Genomic DNA, 16176 nt, shown 5'->3' with positions numbered 1-16176 from the left:
TGAAAATTTTTTTTGAAAAGGAAACTCCCAGGAAGTAGCTCCATTTGAAGAAAAAATTACTTCCTCTGAGAAGAAAGTGAGGACTCAGAGGCAGTGGTATAGCATATGTTTTTCTTATTTACCCTTCAACCCAGATGTCAGGGGGTTAAATCTAAAGTCTAGTAAAATCTAGTTACAGTTTTCTCTTAAGAGGGCCTGCTCTTTTGATTGCTTGAAGGAAAAGATAAAATGAAGCCTAGGTGAGAATGTCTTCTCAGGAGTACAGTTTATTTCTGTTCATCTCATGTCATTCAAACTTGCAATGAAATTGGTATAGCTTAGCTTCAGGAGTATTTCTAACCTATCACTTTGTATTGCTAGAACATGGGGTCTCGTAGGGTCTTTAGGTCCACTTGGAAAAGGATCTTTATTTTAATAAAGGATTATAAATTTAGTTTGAGATGCTGTTAAAAGTAGTGCCAAAATTAATGAAATTTTATTTTCCCCATGCCCATCTTGGGCATATTTATTTTTGGCAAGTGTTGAGAAAACATTTTAATGTGCTTAATTTTGTAGTAAGTTGAAGGATATAGTTTCAGAATATTAGCTTGAATGCTTATTTGCTTTACTTAATTTGTCTCAATTTTCCTGTGATTTAAAAAAAAAATCATTTTCAGAACAATAGTGCGTGTCATTTCTTTTTATATTCAAATTCTTTTTTTGGTTTGGTTTTGGAGTATTTTTGTTATCACTGTATAAGCAAACATTATCTCAAAGTCAAATGTTAATGTACAAGTTAGGTCTTAAACAGCTCTTTTGGGTGGTTGATAAAGGTGGAAAATAAGCAGGAGTAAATGATATGATGATAACAGAACTAGCAAAATTTAGAAAGTTTGAGGCTTGCTAACAAGCCCCTTGAAGTATTCAGTGATGGAAGAAGCTGGGATGAGTGGGCTACCAGCACCTGTGGAAGAGTTAGACAATTGAGGTGAGACAGACTACGCTGAAGGACATTAACTTTTTTTTTACATGTTTGTCTGAAAATTGCAGAAAATAACTCATTTTTTCCATGTTTGAAATGCTTTCTGCTCGGTTTGCCTATCCAGTGCTGCCATTTCTTTCATTAAGCTTCAGAATCACATAGTTTAGTACAAGTACTTAAGGTAGTATGATAGCTGTAGCTTGTGCAAGACGAGGCCTAATAATTTTAAGTAGTCTTTAAATTTATTATGTCTGATGTTGAAAATATCTGTTACTTAAATTGCCCTTACACAATTTCTGGAAAGAAATATGAGGCATTTTGAAATAGTACATGTACAGCTTTTAATAGGGTACATTTAGGTGTTGGCTGGAAACAGGACCTGCTGCATTTAATAGCTGCAGTGTCTTAGTCTGTGTCACCAGTTTACTTGACAGCAGCATCATCATTAGGTGTTCCTGAGTTTTTTGGTGTCCGCTTTTCCTGTGCTGCTCATGAGTCATTTGGTTTATTAATAAACTGTGACATCTTTTAAGATACACCAAAGTCTGGGCATGTGGGAAGATTGACTGATGACACCAGTGAGCTACATCATTCTGGAAATAGCTCCAGAGGAGACACTCAAGTTGCAGATATTTTGATTTCAAAATAAACTATATATGTATAATTTTAAAAAAGGTTCTTCTTAATTTAATGTGTTGTGTTTTAAATAAACCTTAAAGCCTTCGTTTACTAGACAGCTTATATTGATGTGTGTTCTTGCTGTCTGAATTTGAGAATTAATATCAACTTGTTTATATGGGGTAGAAAGGTTTAGTAGAAATAAAGTAGAAATATAAAAAAGAAGAGAGTTGTGAGGAAGTAATTGTGCTGACTAAGTGGAAATGCTCAAAAAGCTTATGCAGCAATTCTGTAATGGTGTGCAGGCAATTTGTATGAGTTTGTTGTTACACTCTCATAACTTGCTTCAACTTATAACTGTATTATGAGTAGCTTTTATTCATCAGCAAGGGGAGCATTAGGCTTCATTAGGCTTCTTAATGAGGAAGAAACAGATATGTCTGAGTACAGCATCTAACTGTGGCATGGGGTTTTTCATGGGTCACTTGAATTAGAGCCCTTCTTTTATCTCCCTTCATCTTACTGCTCTGGCTGAATAAAAACCCGGTGTCTGATGTGCTGACTTGTAGTTTTGGCTAAATCTCCTGATGGTTTCTGTAGACTTCTTTTGTTTTGACCTTTCATTAGATTCCTTTGGGAAGAATGCTCAAATCTCCATCTCCTCATATCCCTCTGCCCTCTCATCAGGGGAAATTGCAGCACATATTCACCAAGTGCGTAGTACCTACATCAAATACACATCTTTGAAAGATGCATGAGAGGACTATCAGAAACAGGTTGGCAAGCACTCAGTGCACTGGCATGCAGAAGATAAGATTAAGCATTTTATCTTCAGGAAAAAAATCTTCAGGCCTGGGGATAAAATCAGGATAATTGGTCAAGTTTACATGCGTAAATGATTGTTCATGCATGAAAATATGTGTTGGACTAGCACAGAAAGATAGCCAAGGCCAATATACAGCACCAGTTTACATCCAGGTGTAAAACATGTTCCCTTTGAATGTAACAGAAGGGTACCTTGTGCTGAAAGAAGTCAAAAGTGTGGAGCTAAAAAAACTACAAAGAGCAGCACAACCCCATCAAACAAACAAAAAAAAACAAACAGAAACTGACCAACCAGAAAAAAAAATTGAAACCCAAAAAAAGCCCAAACCACCCTAAAAACCCCATTAAGAAACCTCCTGAAATGTCCCTGTAAAGTTTTATATGGATTTAAGGAATAAGAAGAAGACTTCTGTGGTGGAAAAGCTGCACAGGTGGAAGTGCAGCTGCACAGGTGAAGTCTGGAGTCTAGACTTCATGAGCGTATAGAAAGGAGTTCACATCTCTGCTTCTCTTTCTCGATTAATACTTCTATCCACCTGCTTTAGGATTAGCCTGAAGTGCTCATTTGATTCATCTATAGATGTATGTACCCTATTTTGTCGTGAAATTAAATGCAACTAAAGTCAATCATAGGATCATGAAATCCTTTGGTTTGGAAGGGACACCTTCCACTAGCAGGTTGTTCGGAGCCCCATCGAACCTGGCCTTGAACAGCTCCAGGCACCTTCCCGCACAGTGGGAAGTCACCTCCTCTTCCCCCACCACCCATCCTCAGGCTTGCTTGGCACAGAGCTACTTCCATTTGAGAGATCTTCAGACTTGGGAGTTTGATCCACTTTTTGTGTGTCTGTTCTGTCCTGTTAGTTTCTGATAGTCATAAGGTCCTGTCCAGTTAGGCAAAAAGTCGTCTTTAGTGCAATACTGTTCTGACAGTCAGTCTGCTTGTGTAAATCCTGTCTGTAAGGACATATGTCAGAACCATAGTTAATTCAGAAGTGCAGTTTAAATCTTGACATCTCCTATTTGTTTGATTTCTTTTCTTTTATTTTTTCCTCTGCAACCTGAAGGAAGTCTGGTTTTGCCTGAAAACAGATTCCTACTAAGATGGTACAAAATTAATTACGTCACAAGTTGATACTTCATAGATAATGGTATGCAGATATGTGTCATGGACAAAAATTAATCTATATTTTGTTTAGTGTTGCTGTAATTTTACACTTGTTTTGGTTTTTATTTGTCACAGTGTAAGAGTGACCAAACTAAGCTACTGTAGAATGAGATAAGCCATGTCTGTGTTGACAACTTTAGCCAAATTCTTATTCTGTGAAATAAAACTTTTAAAAAATGCATTGTGCAGAATTACTATGGATCCAATCGAGATGGTCATTGGAAGAATCCTTTAATTTTATACTGCTACTGAAAGAAAGGGTTTTTTATTGCAGCTTCTTGAGTGGTAGTACAGACCTGTACATTGGTGTTACTTTTTTGTATTGATGCAACCTACTCATGATTGCGATCTCTTCTGTTTAGTATCTCGGCATCTCTGTCCTATCCAGGCTACTTAACTCTCTCCCTAAAAATAGTGTTTTGAGAGAGAGTAATTTTCCCTGCAATACAAAATTTAAGATTGTATCATTTATACTGATTTAAAGATACCTGTACAAAGAGCGGTTGTTGTTCTCCCTGTTACGAAATAGGCTAATTTCTTGCTTTGCCAAAGAAAGTGAACATGAAAAGTTGCATAATGTGTAGCACACTCCTATCTGTGTCTTAAACATTTTCCTTGTTTCCAATTGAGAATGTTCTCTTATTGGTGGAACTGCAGATTACGTGTTTGCAGTGTTTGCCATAGAAGGAGTCTTCCTGAGTTTTGCGTGAATTTTTCTGTTTCATTTGAGTGTAGCGTGGATGGCAGGGAATTGCTGCATTCCATCTGCTATCAGCCTTTTTCTTGAACTTGTGAATATGTTCTTCCTGGGAAGCGCTTATCTGTTGGTCACTTATGAAACTTGGCAGCATTAAGATAGGTATAGCTGCAACACTGAATCTTCCACTGACTTGTGAAATGTTAGTCTTGAATACAGCTGCAAGGCAGGCTGCCAAGTGTGGGAGGGCAGTATCATTTGAAGTCCTTCAAGCCACAATGTTTGTAAAAAGATGAATTGCATTGTTTCCATTATAATGTGAGTTATTTTGCAGATAGGTCTAGTAATTTCCTGTAGTTTTGAGAGCCATGTTGGAAATGCAGTTTTTGTACAGTGCCATTTTTTGTGTGTGCACTATATTTCTGGATTTTCTGTTGATCATTATTGAGGTAACTAACTGACTGATGCAACAAATTGAGTATTATTTTTTATTACTTTTTTAAAAACTGCAGTTAAGGAGGTTAAAACTACATGTCATGTAACAAGATGATAAAAGTTTCATCATGTCGTAAAGTTCTGATTTTCATCTTTCACTTTTTGAATTTTACTGTGTTATTGGTAAATTGTTTCAATACACTAATAAAGTAGCTTAAATATTTTGACTGTGTGATGCCTGGATAAACAATATCTCGTGGGATTTGTTTGTTTGGTTTGCTTTGCTTTGATATTTTTGCTGTGTTTGCTTGTTTGTTTCCCCCCTAAGTATTTTTAAATTAATTAAGTTCTTGAGGTAATCACTAAGTCCTTAACAGAAAATAAATGTTGGAAAACACATAAATTTGGCAGTTAATGTCTATTTCATGCAGGATACAGTTCCAAAGGTACTGCCTCACACTTCTGTTTTTGTTAAATGAAAGAACCTCTTCCAACAGTATATCTGAGTGAAATGCAAGCTAGAAATTACATGAGTCAGTCATAAGGAAAAATAGCTTCTATATCTTTAAACTGATGTTATAAAAATCTTAGCCTGTTGGCTTTCTTTTTGTGCCTCATCACATTTTGAGAAGAATAGGAAGAATGGCAGGCAAAGAAAATCACATTTATACTGAATTAATGTAATCCAGATGCATTCAGGCAAAGTACCTGACCAGGGTAAAGTAATGTTGCCATTTAGAAGAAAAATCCTTTGTTAAATTAAGCAGAAGAAATACTACTTACAATATATAAAATTTTTAAATCTTTATTAGTATGAGTACTCAGAAATGCCTTTTGCATAATTAGGTTGTGCATTTCTGGTTGCAGTTAAGTATAATTGCAGGCCATCTCAATGAAACAAATTCCTGTTTGGCAGCTGCATCCTCAAGTAATGGTGTAATTTAGTCTAAGCTGTTCTGTGCTTCCGTTCTCTGAAAACAAAGGGGGCTGGTGCAAAATAAAAAGTGTAACTAAATGTTCTTGAACTATTGTGTACCTTGCTTTACACAGGAAGATCTGTTTTGTAAATTTGACTAAACTGCTGGTTTCCTTCTTAACTCTTAATGAAGCTTCATAAATTACTGTTTTCTGGAGTCTGGTTTCTCAGTATACGAGAGGCAGCTTAAAAAGTACATGGATTGAACTTGCATTTCCTAGAGGAAAAGTCAGAAACATAATCATTATTGTCTGCACTAAAATGTTATTATTTCTTTCAGTCCACTCTTTAGAAATGTAGTTGCATTGTGGACTCAATTTCAGACTTGCTCAGACTCAATTTCATGAGTGCAGGCTGAGATAGAATTATGTTATGCAAGTGTGAGAGTGGAGAGAAGAGGAAGAGAAAGGGAAGTCAATGTCTTACGTTAGGTCTGAAGAATAAGAAACCTGTGCCTTCTTAAAAATACCAGCAATAAAGTAGGATAGTTCTGCTTCTCCATAATTTCATCTGCTTTCTGCAGTTTAAGGTCACTTTCTCTTCTATTAGAGAATAGATAAAATTTAATGCCAAGTTAAATTTAGGATGTGAGGCATATTGAACTGAGATAAATAACTGTCCCAAGAGAACTGAGAATTGAATGAAGGTGATGGCTTAGTTTCCATAGCTGTCTGGTTCCTTGGTAGACAGAGAGTCTAAAATAAGGATGTGTTTCTCTGGGGAGTTGACTTTTCTCTCAGATGTATTTTTGCTTGGTAAATACAGCTACTGAGGTTTGTGAACTTGGAGGTTGCAACTCATTAGTGTTGAAAAGAAACAAAGGGAAAATCAAAATATTTCTCTCAAAACCTAAAGAAACTGCTGATCACCATTCACTTTTTCTTTTCCCCAGGAAGAACTTGGCTAAAAGCAGTGTGTGGCATGTTGGAATAGTCAAATCTTAAAAATTTCCAAAAATGTCAGCTGGGTTGCGTATAAAATTCCTTTGCAATTGCACAGAAATTATTCCAATAAAATTGCTGTTTCTTATTTTGCCACTGTATGTATGTGCTGAACAGTGGCTGTAAGTAGTGGTATGGTAAGAGAGTGGGTTGGGTTAAAAAAGCAAAGTTGAAGCATGACTTGTCATCTGCCTGGGAAGGTGGTGGAGTCACCATCCCGGGAAGTGTTTAAAAACAGACTGGGTGTGGCACTCAGTGCCATGGTTTAGGTGAGGTGTTGGGGCATGGGTTGGACTCAATGATCTTGAAGGTCTCTTCCAACCTTGTGATTCTGTGATTGAGTTTTTGTAATTTTGAGTTTTGTAATTAAGAACTGGAATGAAGAGAGCAACCACTGAGCACTGTTGTAGCCTGAGGCCAAGGGACACTTCTGCAAGCTGTTCTCAAGACAAGGCTGACGCCCTGCAGGGTTTTGTACTGGCCAAAGGCAGCAGGTGATGGCTGGCTCTTCTTCATGGCTGCAGAGGGTTCTCCCAAGTGTCTTATCTCAAAATGTTTGAAGATTTTGTTGCATTGTCTTCTTTGTGTTTTTGGATGCTGATCAGTCATGGACACCTACAGTGTTGAAGGGTTGTGAGGAGTAAGGAATGAGCACAAATAATGTGTAATACAGGAGTGAGCTAACTGGCTGAAGAGAGCAAAGAGGCAGAAGGATACTGGTAGTTGAAGAGTTAAGTTTTTTGTATTTTATTTTGAGTTAGTATCTTTGTAGAGTATGTAAGTTTTTTACTGTGAAGGCAATTTGGTATTAAGTGAAACTTTTAATATGGATTTAGCACTAAGATAAAAAGTCATGCCCACTCAACCACTAAAAAAGAGCAGTGTATCTTCAGGGAGAGTGTCCTTGGTGGATTGTTGGTAGCACCTGAGTAAGTGACATGAATGCAAAAAAATTTAAAAAGCACAATACTTAGGGTTTTATAATTCTAAGGAAGACAGAGTTGTCAATAAATTACTGATTCTTACACTAAGAATATTTTTGAATTATTGAAGCCTTGATTTTATATATGCTGTAAAAGACTCAGCCTGTTTTAAGTAGTAATTTTAGATATTCACATTCTCTTTTGTGTTTGGCTCATAACCTTAAGGCGTTAAAATGGATCCACCTTTTTTTTTTTCCCCCAGAGGAATACAGCATGTTTAGGGGCTGGCCTTTGTCTGTCATGCATTCCCACCATAACAGATTTAGCAAACTGCAGCTGAGAAGTTAGACTAGTTTGTACTTTGTGCTGCTTGTGCCAGGGAAAAAGCTTTTGTTTTCACTGAATCACTGGCATGTCGATTACTTTGATTCCAGAAAGCATCCAGTTTTGCTGCTGTCTGTATTTTCAATGAAAGAATGCAGGCAAGAACAAACAGAAATCCTAAGAAAGAGCTTACTATAGAATCTCCACAGAAAGGCAGGGATGCAGGTCCTTCTGAAGTGCAAGCAGAGAATCCTGTGGTTATGCTGGTAAGAATTCTTTAAACAAGCTGTCTCTTCCCTTTAATAATTCCAGTTCTCTCTGTCAATGAAAAACTTCATCTGCTGCTGGTGAGAAGTTCAAGCATTCTTATTTGTGAATAATTTGCATTTAAGATTTAGATATGATTCTCTATCTTTTTAATTGGTTTTTGCTGTTAAGTTTACCAGATCTTCCGTTCTCTTTGAGTGTGACTTTGGAATTTGGCTTTTAAACTAACTGCTTTTCAGTCTCTTCTGTCTAGCATGTTTATACAGCTCTTTGAACCAAGAATGAAAACTGCATATGCTTTAAAAGTCTTTCTAGCATGTCTATTTTTTAATTGCCTAGTATATCTTCCAATTAATGTATCTTTGAACTTCCTAAAGTGTGTGTGTGTAACAGTTAAATTTTACTTAAATGATCAAAGAACTATCTAAATAATTAATGACTACGTCTGTTAAAGTATCTGTCTGTTAAAGGACTTATTTTTCAATTCTTCCAATGCACATTATTGAGGAATTTAGAGTTTTAAAATAGTTTCCAGTGAAGGAAAAGGGAAATTTTCTGTATGTGGGGGAAATAGTCAAATAAGAACTATTTTGTCTGAAACACTACACTTAGTTCTGCTGAAACTTTAATAATATAGCAAGAGAACATAGAGAACAAGAGCTGTAATGAATCCACTAACTCTCTTCAGAAGAGAATTAGTGAACTAGTACTTACATATCAGTAGAAAAAAGTACTTCAATAGTTCTTACTAACATTTCAAATTTATTTAGTATTATTTCATGCTTAATTGCTGTTGCTGATAGTCCTCTCTTTATTTGTCTGCCTGTAGTTGAAGTTAGTGGGGTGATCCTCCAATTATAGTGTCCCCCCTCCCTCTTATTTGAGCTTCACACTATGTCTTTAGGAATTGAACTAAAACATTTTGCCCATCTGTATTTAGTAATATTCATCTATAACTTTTTGGAAATTGTTACTGTATATAACTGAAAGCTTACATGTGTGCTAGTAAGACAAACTTTCTTTTCCTTGTCACTGGGTTTTTTTTGGTTTTGTTCTATTCAGAGAGTTGTTAGTAGAATGTGAGTTTTTTTTGGATGGGTGTGTTCTGATTTCTGGTCCAGATTTTCATCAGTACAATATGAGCTAATCTTCTGTGTGCTTTCCTGCCTTTGGAATGTTTAACTTTATTTAGAATTGTTTTTATTCCCCCATGAATACTCAGAGAGGATATTAGTGTTTCTGCAGATACTTGGAGTACTGCAGCTAATAAGCAAGGCACATGTACTTATTTAAGAAGAAAAAAGTATAAAACAATACAGTGTTTACTTATCACCATTTAAGTACCTACTTATAATTTTTCAAATACTGCTAAATTTAATGTCCATGGAATAATACACCTCCAGTGTTTGCACTCATATTTTCATTTTTGGATAAAGTGCATACATTCAACACAAATGTCAATATTTAAAAGTAAGAACATTTAGGTTTTGCATAGGTCACATTAAAAATGTCTTCACTGTCATTTCAGTTACTATTTTGTTCCTAATCTGTTTTTATACATACAAGTATATATATATAGCATAATTGTAGAGCCCTTTTATCTAGTTATTGGGGAAGGCTAGATGAAGTGGTGCAAGTAACTTGCAGCAAGTGTGCTGCCAGGCACAAAGCAAAAAGTAGGGTGATATGTTTAATTTGACATTGACATTTGGGTCCATTTTTATTTCACTGTGATGTTGCAGTAAATTTTTACTGGCACAATGAAGGTAGGTACCCTGTCATTGGTGCAGGTGCACCCTGAGGTAATAGCTGAGACTGACAAAGTTGCTAGTTGCTGTAACAAAATCTAAACAGCAGAATTTCTTGTTTTCTGGGTTAAAAACCTGGGAATTACATTAGATAGCAATCCTCAAAAGTGTATAAAACAGTAGGCTTTTGGTTTACTCTAGTTATACTTCTCATTTACTATTGTCTAAAATATTTTTTCAAATGTGGATGTATTCCTTTTGTGCAAATATGATGTGATTTGCCTAGCATTCAATTTAGGTATTCTTTATAAAGATGAGATAGACTCAGCTGTCAGGAAGTAACAGGGTTTTTTGTCATATTAATTTTTGTCATATTCATTTAGTTTTTTTTTTTAATGTAGTTCATGAGAGTCTGTTGGAATATTGAGGGAACTGGGTATCTATAACTGGAAGCATCCCATGTGTTATTGAAATGTTATTTGATTGAGTGCTGGGCCTGAAGTAACTTTTCCTGAATAGGTGGGTGGGTTCACAGAGTCATCTGCTGCTTTCAGTGCCAGCATGTCAGTATGTGTGCTCTTTTGTGTCCCTGTGATTTGAATTATATTGTGTCATAACTTTGCTCTTGAGGTTAACAAGCAACAAGAGCCCCTGGAAAAAGCATTTAGATTTTCCAGGTGGTGCCTCAAAACCCTGCTTGGGATGAGCTGCTGTTGTGCTGGCTATTGTAGAAGTTACTGGATGAGCATGCCTGCTGTCCAGCTGCATTTTGATAGTCAAGTCGTAACTGCTTATCAAAACAGATGATTTTTCTGGGAAGTTGGATCTTTTGGAGGTCATCTTTCCACTTGGAAACTTGCTAGCAGTATAAAGTGTAACAGTTAAAAAGTAAGCTCCAGGATACAAGTAATTTCTTGAATTAATTTTTAAAACCTCAAGCTGGGCAGTTTATTTTAAGTTTATTATGGGACAGTAAGATATATGGAGCTGTTACCCATGTTTAGTTTGAAATAATTTTACTGTATGTCCACAGTGGCTTTCCTTAGGCCACTATTAAGGAATACATAGTACCTATTCATCTATTTATATGCTACTTCCTGCTAGTGCCTGTAGCTCCATTTTACTGCTTATGGGGACTTGTTAATTTGCAGGTGTATAAGCCAAACATGTTTTTATAAGATTAATCATGTTTTGTAGCAGGACGCTAACAATATTCAGTATGCTTAGCCTTACCATCTATTGTTTTCTGAGAAGGGAATTGGACAATAACAATTGTCCCAATTTAAGCATGCAAGAAAAACATGTCCTGTGGGTTTTTTTTTTTCCTGTAATGTGTAATGTAGGTAATCACTGAACTCTTAGCTTAAAATTTATTTTATCTGATGAATTTTGACACTGCTTGTCCAAATATATATACTGTATTCTGACAGATTAAAATGTTTGCTGTGTGGGTGTCATGACTGCTGTTTTGAAATATTTTCTATTTCTGATAAGTTTCCATGCTTATAATACTCAGGAAAAACCCAAAGTGGTACGGCAGAAAATTTGCTCTTTTATCTTTCAAAAATATAGCATTGGCTGGCTTGAGACCAGCCATGAGCGCCTATGCTCTTAGCATTTTCCTAGATTACAGAAATGAAAATGTTGTTGGCTGCAGATTAATAGGAAAAGTTAAGCCTTGTAAAGACTGACTTTTAGTGCCTATAAATTTGATGTTGCAGTTTTAGCTGGGCTGGGTTTATCTGTGTCTGCTGGTCCATAAATCATATTTAACAATCATGTAACTACCCATCATATTTTCTTTTATATTACATGAAATAATAGACCAATTTTTTTAAGTATAGAAGAGCCTGAGAGAGAATCTTCCTTTTGCTTCCTTTTGCTGTTTTATATCTGGCTAAATGCCAGTACCAGTGTGTTGTTTATTGTTTTCTTTTTTCATATCTGGTCCAAACTGATAAAACATCCTCTTCCTTTTGAATCTGACAAATGACTCAGAAAGAAATGAGTAACATTTAGGAGAAACCCAAGGAAGCTAATTCTTCATTAATTTTTACATAAATGATATTTCTTCAAATCAAGTACCTCACTGATTAAATAGGAAAAGTCTGTATTTAAGACCTCAGCTCCAGTGAACTTTAGATTCTTTAAAAGCTTCTCATGATGGAGGATTTTTCTTTTTAATCTTGTGTTTACAGCATGCAAACAAAATGTAAGCAAAGCTTATATTCTTTTAAAATTCCTTTCCATATATTTTATAGTTGTGGTAAGCCAGTTTTGTGACTACAGGGCAAAAAGAGGCATTTGCAATTAATTGGATGATTTTTAAAGCTGCATTTTTGGGTTTTGAATTAGCTGTGTTAGACAAGTGTGTTTGTGTATGTGTGTGTGTTTGCATGCCCACAAAATAATTTTAGTTGCATTTGCTTTAAGAGTAATCCTTTTCCTCTGGCTTTGCGGGTGAAATGAGAGAAGCCAGAACTAGCTTTCTTCCAGTCTTCACCTGTCGCCTTCCCAAGAGAATTAACAAGAGGATGGACATAGCTCACCAGGGAGAAGTGGATGAGAGTGCTGATCATGTAAAAATCCATTACCCATTGGAGGTGACAGCTTTCCCTTGCTACCAGGCTGTGGAACTGGGGCTGTGATCTATCCACTTGCTAGTTCAGGTAGTAGCTGTCCTGCTTTGGGAGCTTTCTGACTATATTGACCAAACATATGTTTATTCTTTCTTTTGAAAAGCTCCCCAAATTGCCACAAGTGGTCACACAGCCATCTGATCAGCATTTCAGACACAATCTGACTGGAAGGCCCTGGTTGGAAGGAATTCTCTCAAGCTAGATCACCTCCTAATCTGTCCCAAAAGCTCTGGCTCAATTGCTGATCTTAGTGTGAGAAGTCTCAGAAACATGCCACGAGAGAGGGGAAGGATCCTTCTGGTGTCAGCCCTGCTTTTAATTGCTTTAAGCCAACTGTGAAGCCAGACCTTTTCAGCTAATTGCAGAGGCTGTATAGACAAATCAAATGGTCCTTCTCTGATGTTCATTTTTTAGGGATAGCTTAATTTGTAGTATTTATTTTGGTTTCTCCTAAAGGTCAGTCATCCTGCACTGTTCTCAAACCAACCTGTCACCACAGCATGTTGTGTATGATTTCTCATGACAAACTCTTGAGAAGGAGTGGTCACATGGGAAAGGCAAACTTGACCAAAAGGAGTGACTGGGCCACGTTACTCTAGTAGTCTCTAAACCTTTCTTTTACTTAAGAAAGAGTGTATTGCATAAGAGCTCAAGCTCAGGGGTTGGCAGGTGGGCATCGTGCTTGCCTGGATAGGTAGAGAGAGACCTGTTATACTGAAAGTGAGAGAAAGGTGAGCAAAGGGTGTTTTGTTTTCTGGCTGATGTGTTGCCTTGTACTTCATTTATAGACAAGTAAAGTTTGAAATGCTCTTTGTATTCTGTTATCTCTGTGCTTAAGGAAGAAATTTTGTAATGGACAATTACTGCCTTAGTAAAGAGTTGGAAGAGGTGAAGTTACTGTAGTTTACTTGGAATTAGAACTGGTTATGACAATCCATTGGAGTGAGGTTGCTCATTCTGAAATTTTGTGAAGGGGTAATTTTGCAGTGTCAGAATGTAGGAAATGTTTCAAATAGTTGGTGGACAAGGTGTTAAGGAAGTGTGGAGCACATAATTTCATTAGCATGGGATTCACTGCAGCACTCAATACTCAAATGCAAACTTGCAACCAAAATGTTTTGTGTAAATTAGTATATTAGAGAAAATGTAATCTTTTTTTAGATTGTGTTTGCCTTCTGCTTTTCTGAGCGAAATTGTCCAACCATTTCAGCTACAGATAGGTGCATGAACATGAACTTAAGCCTTTTCTGACGGACACTGACAGTAGTTCTTGGCTTTGTGATAACTCATGTTCATGAATGACAGGAGAAGATGAGGCAGTAGCTGGGGTACAGGTGATAAGCTTTCCAAATGTGTCAGAGTGCAATATGGACTGAACTGAACATCCCTTCTCTATCTCATCTGAGCAGAAAGATGTCAAACACAATGTAATAATCATGGCTCTTGGAAGTATTGCCCTATGCTGAATATGTTCTTACATAGCTAATGAACTTCTGGTAAATCCTTCCTGTGTGGTTGTAAATGCTAGCTATTTTTCTTAACAAAGCTGCATTTTGTTCATAATTTTTGGTAGATTTTTCCAGACTTTGCTTTTTTTGCCTCTTAAGCTGTTATGCATTATTATGTTCCGACATTTTTCTTGCCAATAAAACTACTGTGTGGTACACATGAGGGAATCTAAAATAGCTTGTGAACTGAGCCTGAAAACTTTGGTAACTTTCTCTAACCAAAGCTTTCCTAATTCCTTGACAAACAAATTTATTTTATTTACTTTTGGATGAAGAAAGCACCTGTAGGGTTTCTCAGGAATATTATTAATATACTAGTGATGAGCAGCAGTTACTGATAGAGATATTTGTTCTGTGCCGGACAATTAGAATTTGGAAGGTTATTGTCATGAGTTATACAAAACAATATATAAAGCTTGTCTTGTCATTTTACCTATAATGATGACAGAAGCCAGTCTTGCTGCTACAATTATCTTTAATATACCTTACCTGTAAATTAGTACCCCTGATCTTGAGAAAGTATAATTTGTAAAGTCTCTTGCAAGTGTTTCTTGTAAAAAAAAAAAAGTAATTTTATGTCTGTTACTGTGATGCTGAATTTTAGTTGCAGAAAGTTCAAGCTAGATTGTAACCCCATCTTTGCATTAGTTTGCACACTCCAAGGCAGAGCTGCCTTCTTCTGAGCTCTGTCTAAACCTGCTTTGCCATCTGACCACTTAACAGAGTGCTTGGCAGGGTGAAGGTTTTTCTCTGATTGTGCAGGGGCAGCTGTAATACCTTATCTGCGGAAAGGGGCTTTAATGTGGAATCAATGCACAGTTACTGAGGAAAGCTGCTTGTGCAATTAAGAGGGAAGTAGATGGCCTATGGGAATTCTGAAAAAAAAAAAAAATAGAAAGAAGGAAGAATGTCAATTAACCTGTCCCTGCTGCAGGTTACTGCTGAGTTAAAATACAGCTCAGTCTTTGAGCTAAGGTTGTTTTCATTCCTGTTAAACCCAGATCAGAGCTTTCTGGGCTGTATCAAGCAAAGGTAGCCATCAACATAAGAGACTAGTAATTTTTTTATCATTTTTTTTGCAGTGAGAATACATATATGATTATGCTAATAAGCTCTGGTTTACTGGATTTTGTGAAATAGTTCTGAGGCAATCAGCATGCTTGTCTTTAATTGTCACTTGCACTTCCCCATATGGTGTAATATGACAAAGTCTGCATTTTGAATACTGCATGTTTTTGATGTAGATGCAATGTAATCCTGCCAATCTTTTAAAGAGTAACTTTTAGAATAAATCAACAATTGTAATTTACCCTCAATATACCTGAATTTATTTTGATTTTTTCTTTTTTCCTCTAGGCAAAACCAAAACTTATAGAACCAATAGATTATGAAAATGTCATTGTTCAGAGAAAAACACAGATTTTGAATGATCCACTACGTGAGATGCTACTGTTTCCTTATGATGACTTCCAGGTAATTTAATCCACTCTGTTTTCATTGTGGGGTTTTTTTGTTTGTTTGGGGTTGGTTTCTTTTTGTACCACAGGTTTTTAGTAGTAGAAGCCATGAGGTGACAACTTCCTATTTCTTTGTTTCTTAACTCTCTTTAGCTCCAAAAATCTTCACAAAATCTTTCCTGTGGGTCACATTACTTTATTTATTCTTTTGAGTACAGAAGAAATAGCATGATTTCCTCATCTGACCATAAGAGCTCTTCTGCAACTCAACAATTTTACTGCCTTTTGAAGTAGATGATCAGTCACTTGTAGGTTATTCCCCCTCCCTTTCCAATGTAGGAAATTTTGTGATGACTGTTTTAAAAAAGCATCTTTCTTTAATTCTTAAACTGTTTATTTTCCCCCATTCTTAATAGTGAAGGACATGAATCTGTTCAAATGCAGTCTGCTACTCTTAGCTGCATTGTCCCAGTCAAAACTGTATTCTAGAAAAATACCCTTTGCATAACAGAGCTTCTGACTTGATTAAGCCAGACTTAACCAACCTTTGTGATAATCTCATTATATTTTTTAAAATGATGATGTTTATCTAAATAAATAGTTTATTTCACTACACCATTTAAAAAATCTTGTAGATCTAGCTGGGATAACTACCAAGCATCTTAGAGACTGGAGTTGGAGTAAATAGT

The 16176-nt window shown here is 36.2% G+C and overlaps 1 protein-coding gene across 12 annotated transcripts in view; it reads left to right on the top strand.

Moving 5' to 3' along the window:
• The window catches only part of DOCK9 (dedicator of cytokinesis 9), a 111245-nt gene that overhangs the window by 20964 nt on the left and 74105 nt on the right, over positions 1 to 16176 (top strand). For 10 of the 12 annotated variants that reach the window (XM_021530274.4, XM_021530276.4, XM_085581628.1 and 7 more), the window contains exon 2: positions 15387 to 15503. In XM_021530274.4, the coding sequence (XP_021385949.1) occupies positions 15387 to 15503 (117 nt within the window). Of the gene's footprint in view, positions 1 to 7002; positions 8135 to 15386; positions 15504 to 16176 lie in introns of those variants that run through there. The other 2 variants (XM_085581621.1, XM_021530275.4) reach the window with 2 other exon arrangements.

Source organism: Lonchura striata, chromosome 1 (genome assembly GCF_050655825.1).
Source record: "Lonchura striata isolate lonStrDom1 chromosome 1, ASM5065582v1, whole genome shotgun sequence".
NCBI lineage: Eukaryota > Metazoa > Chordata > Aves > Passeriformes > Estrildidae > Lonchura > Lonchura striata.
This window is presented reverse-complemented; position numbering and strand designations above follow the sequence as displayed.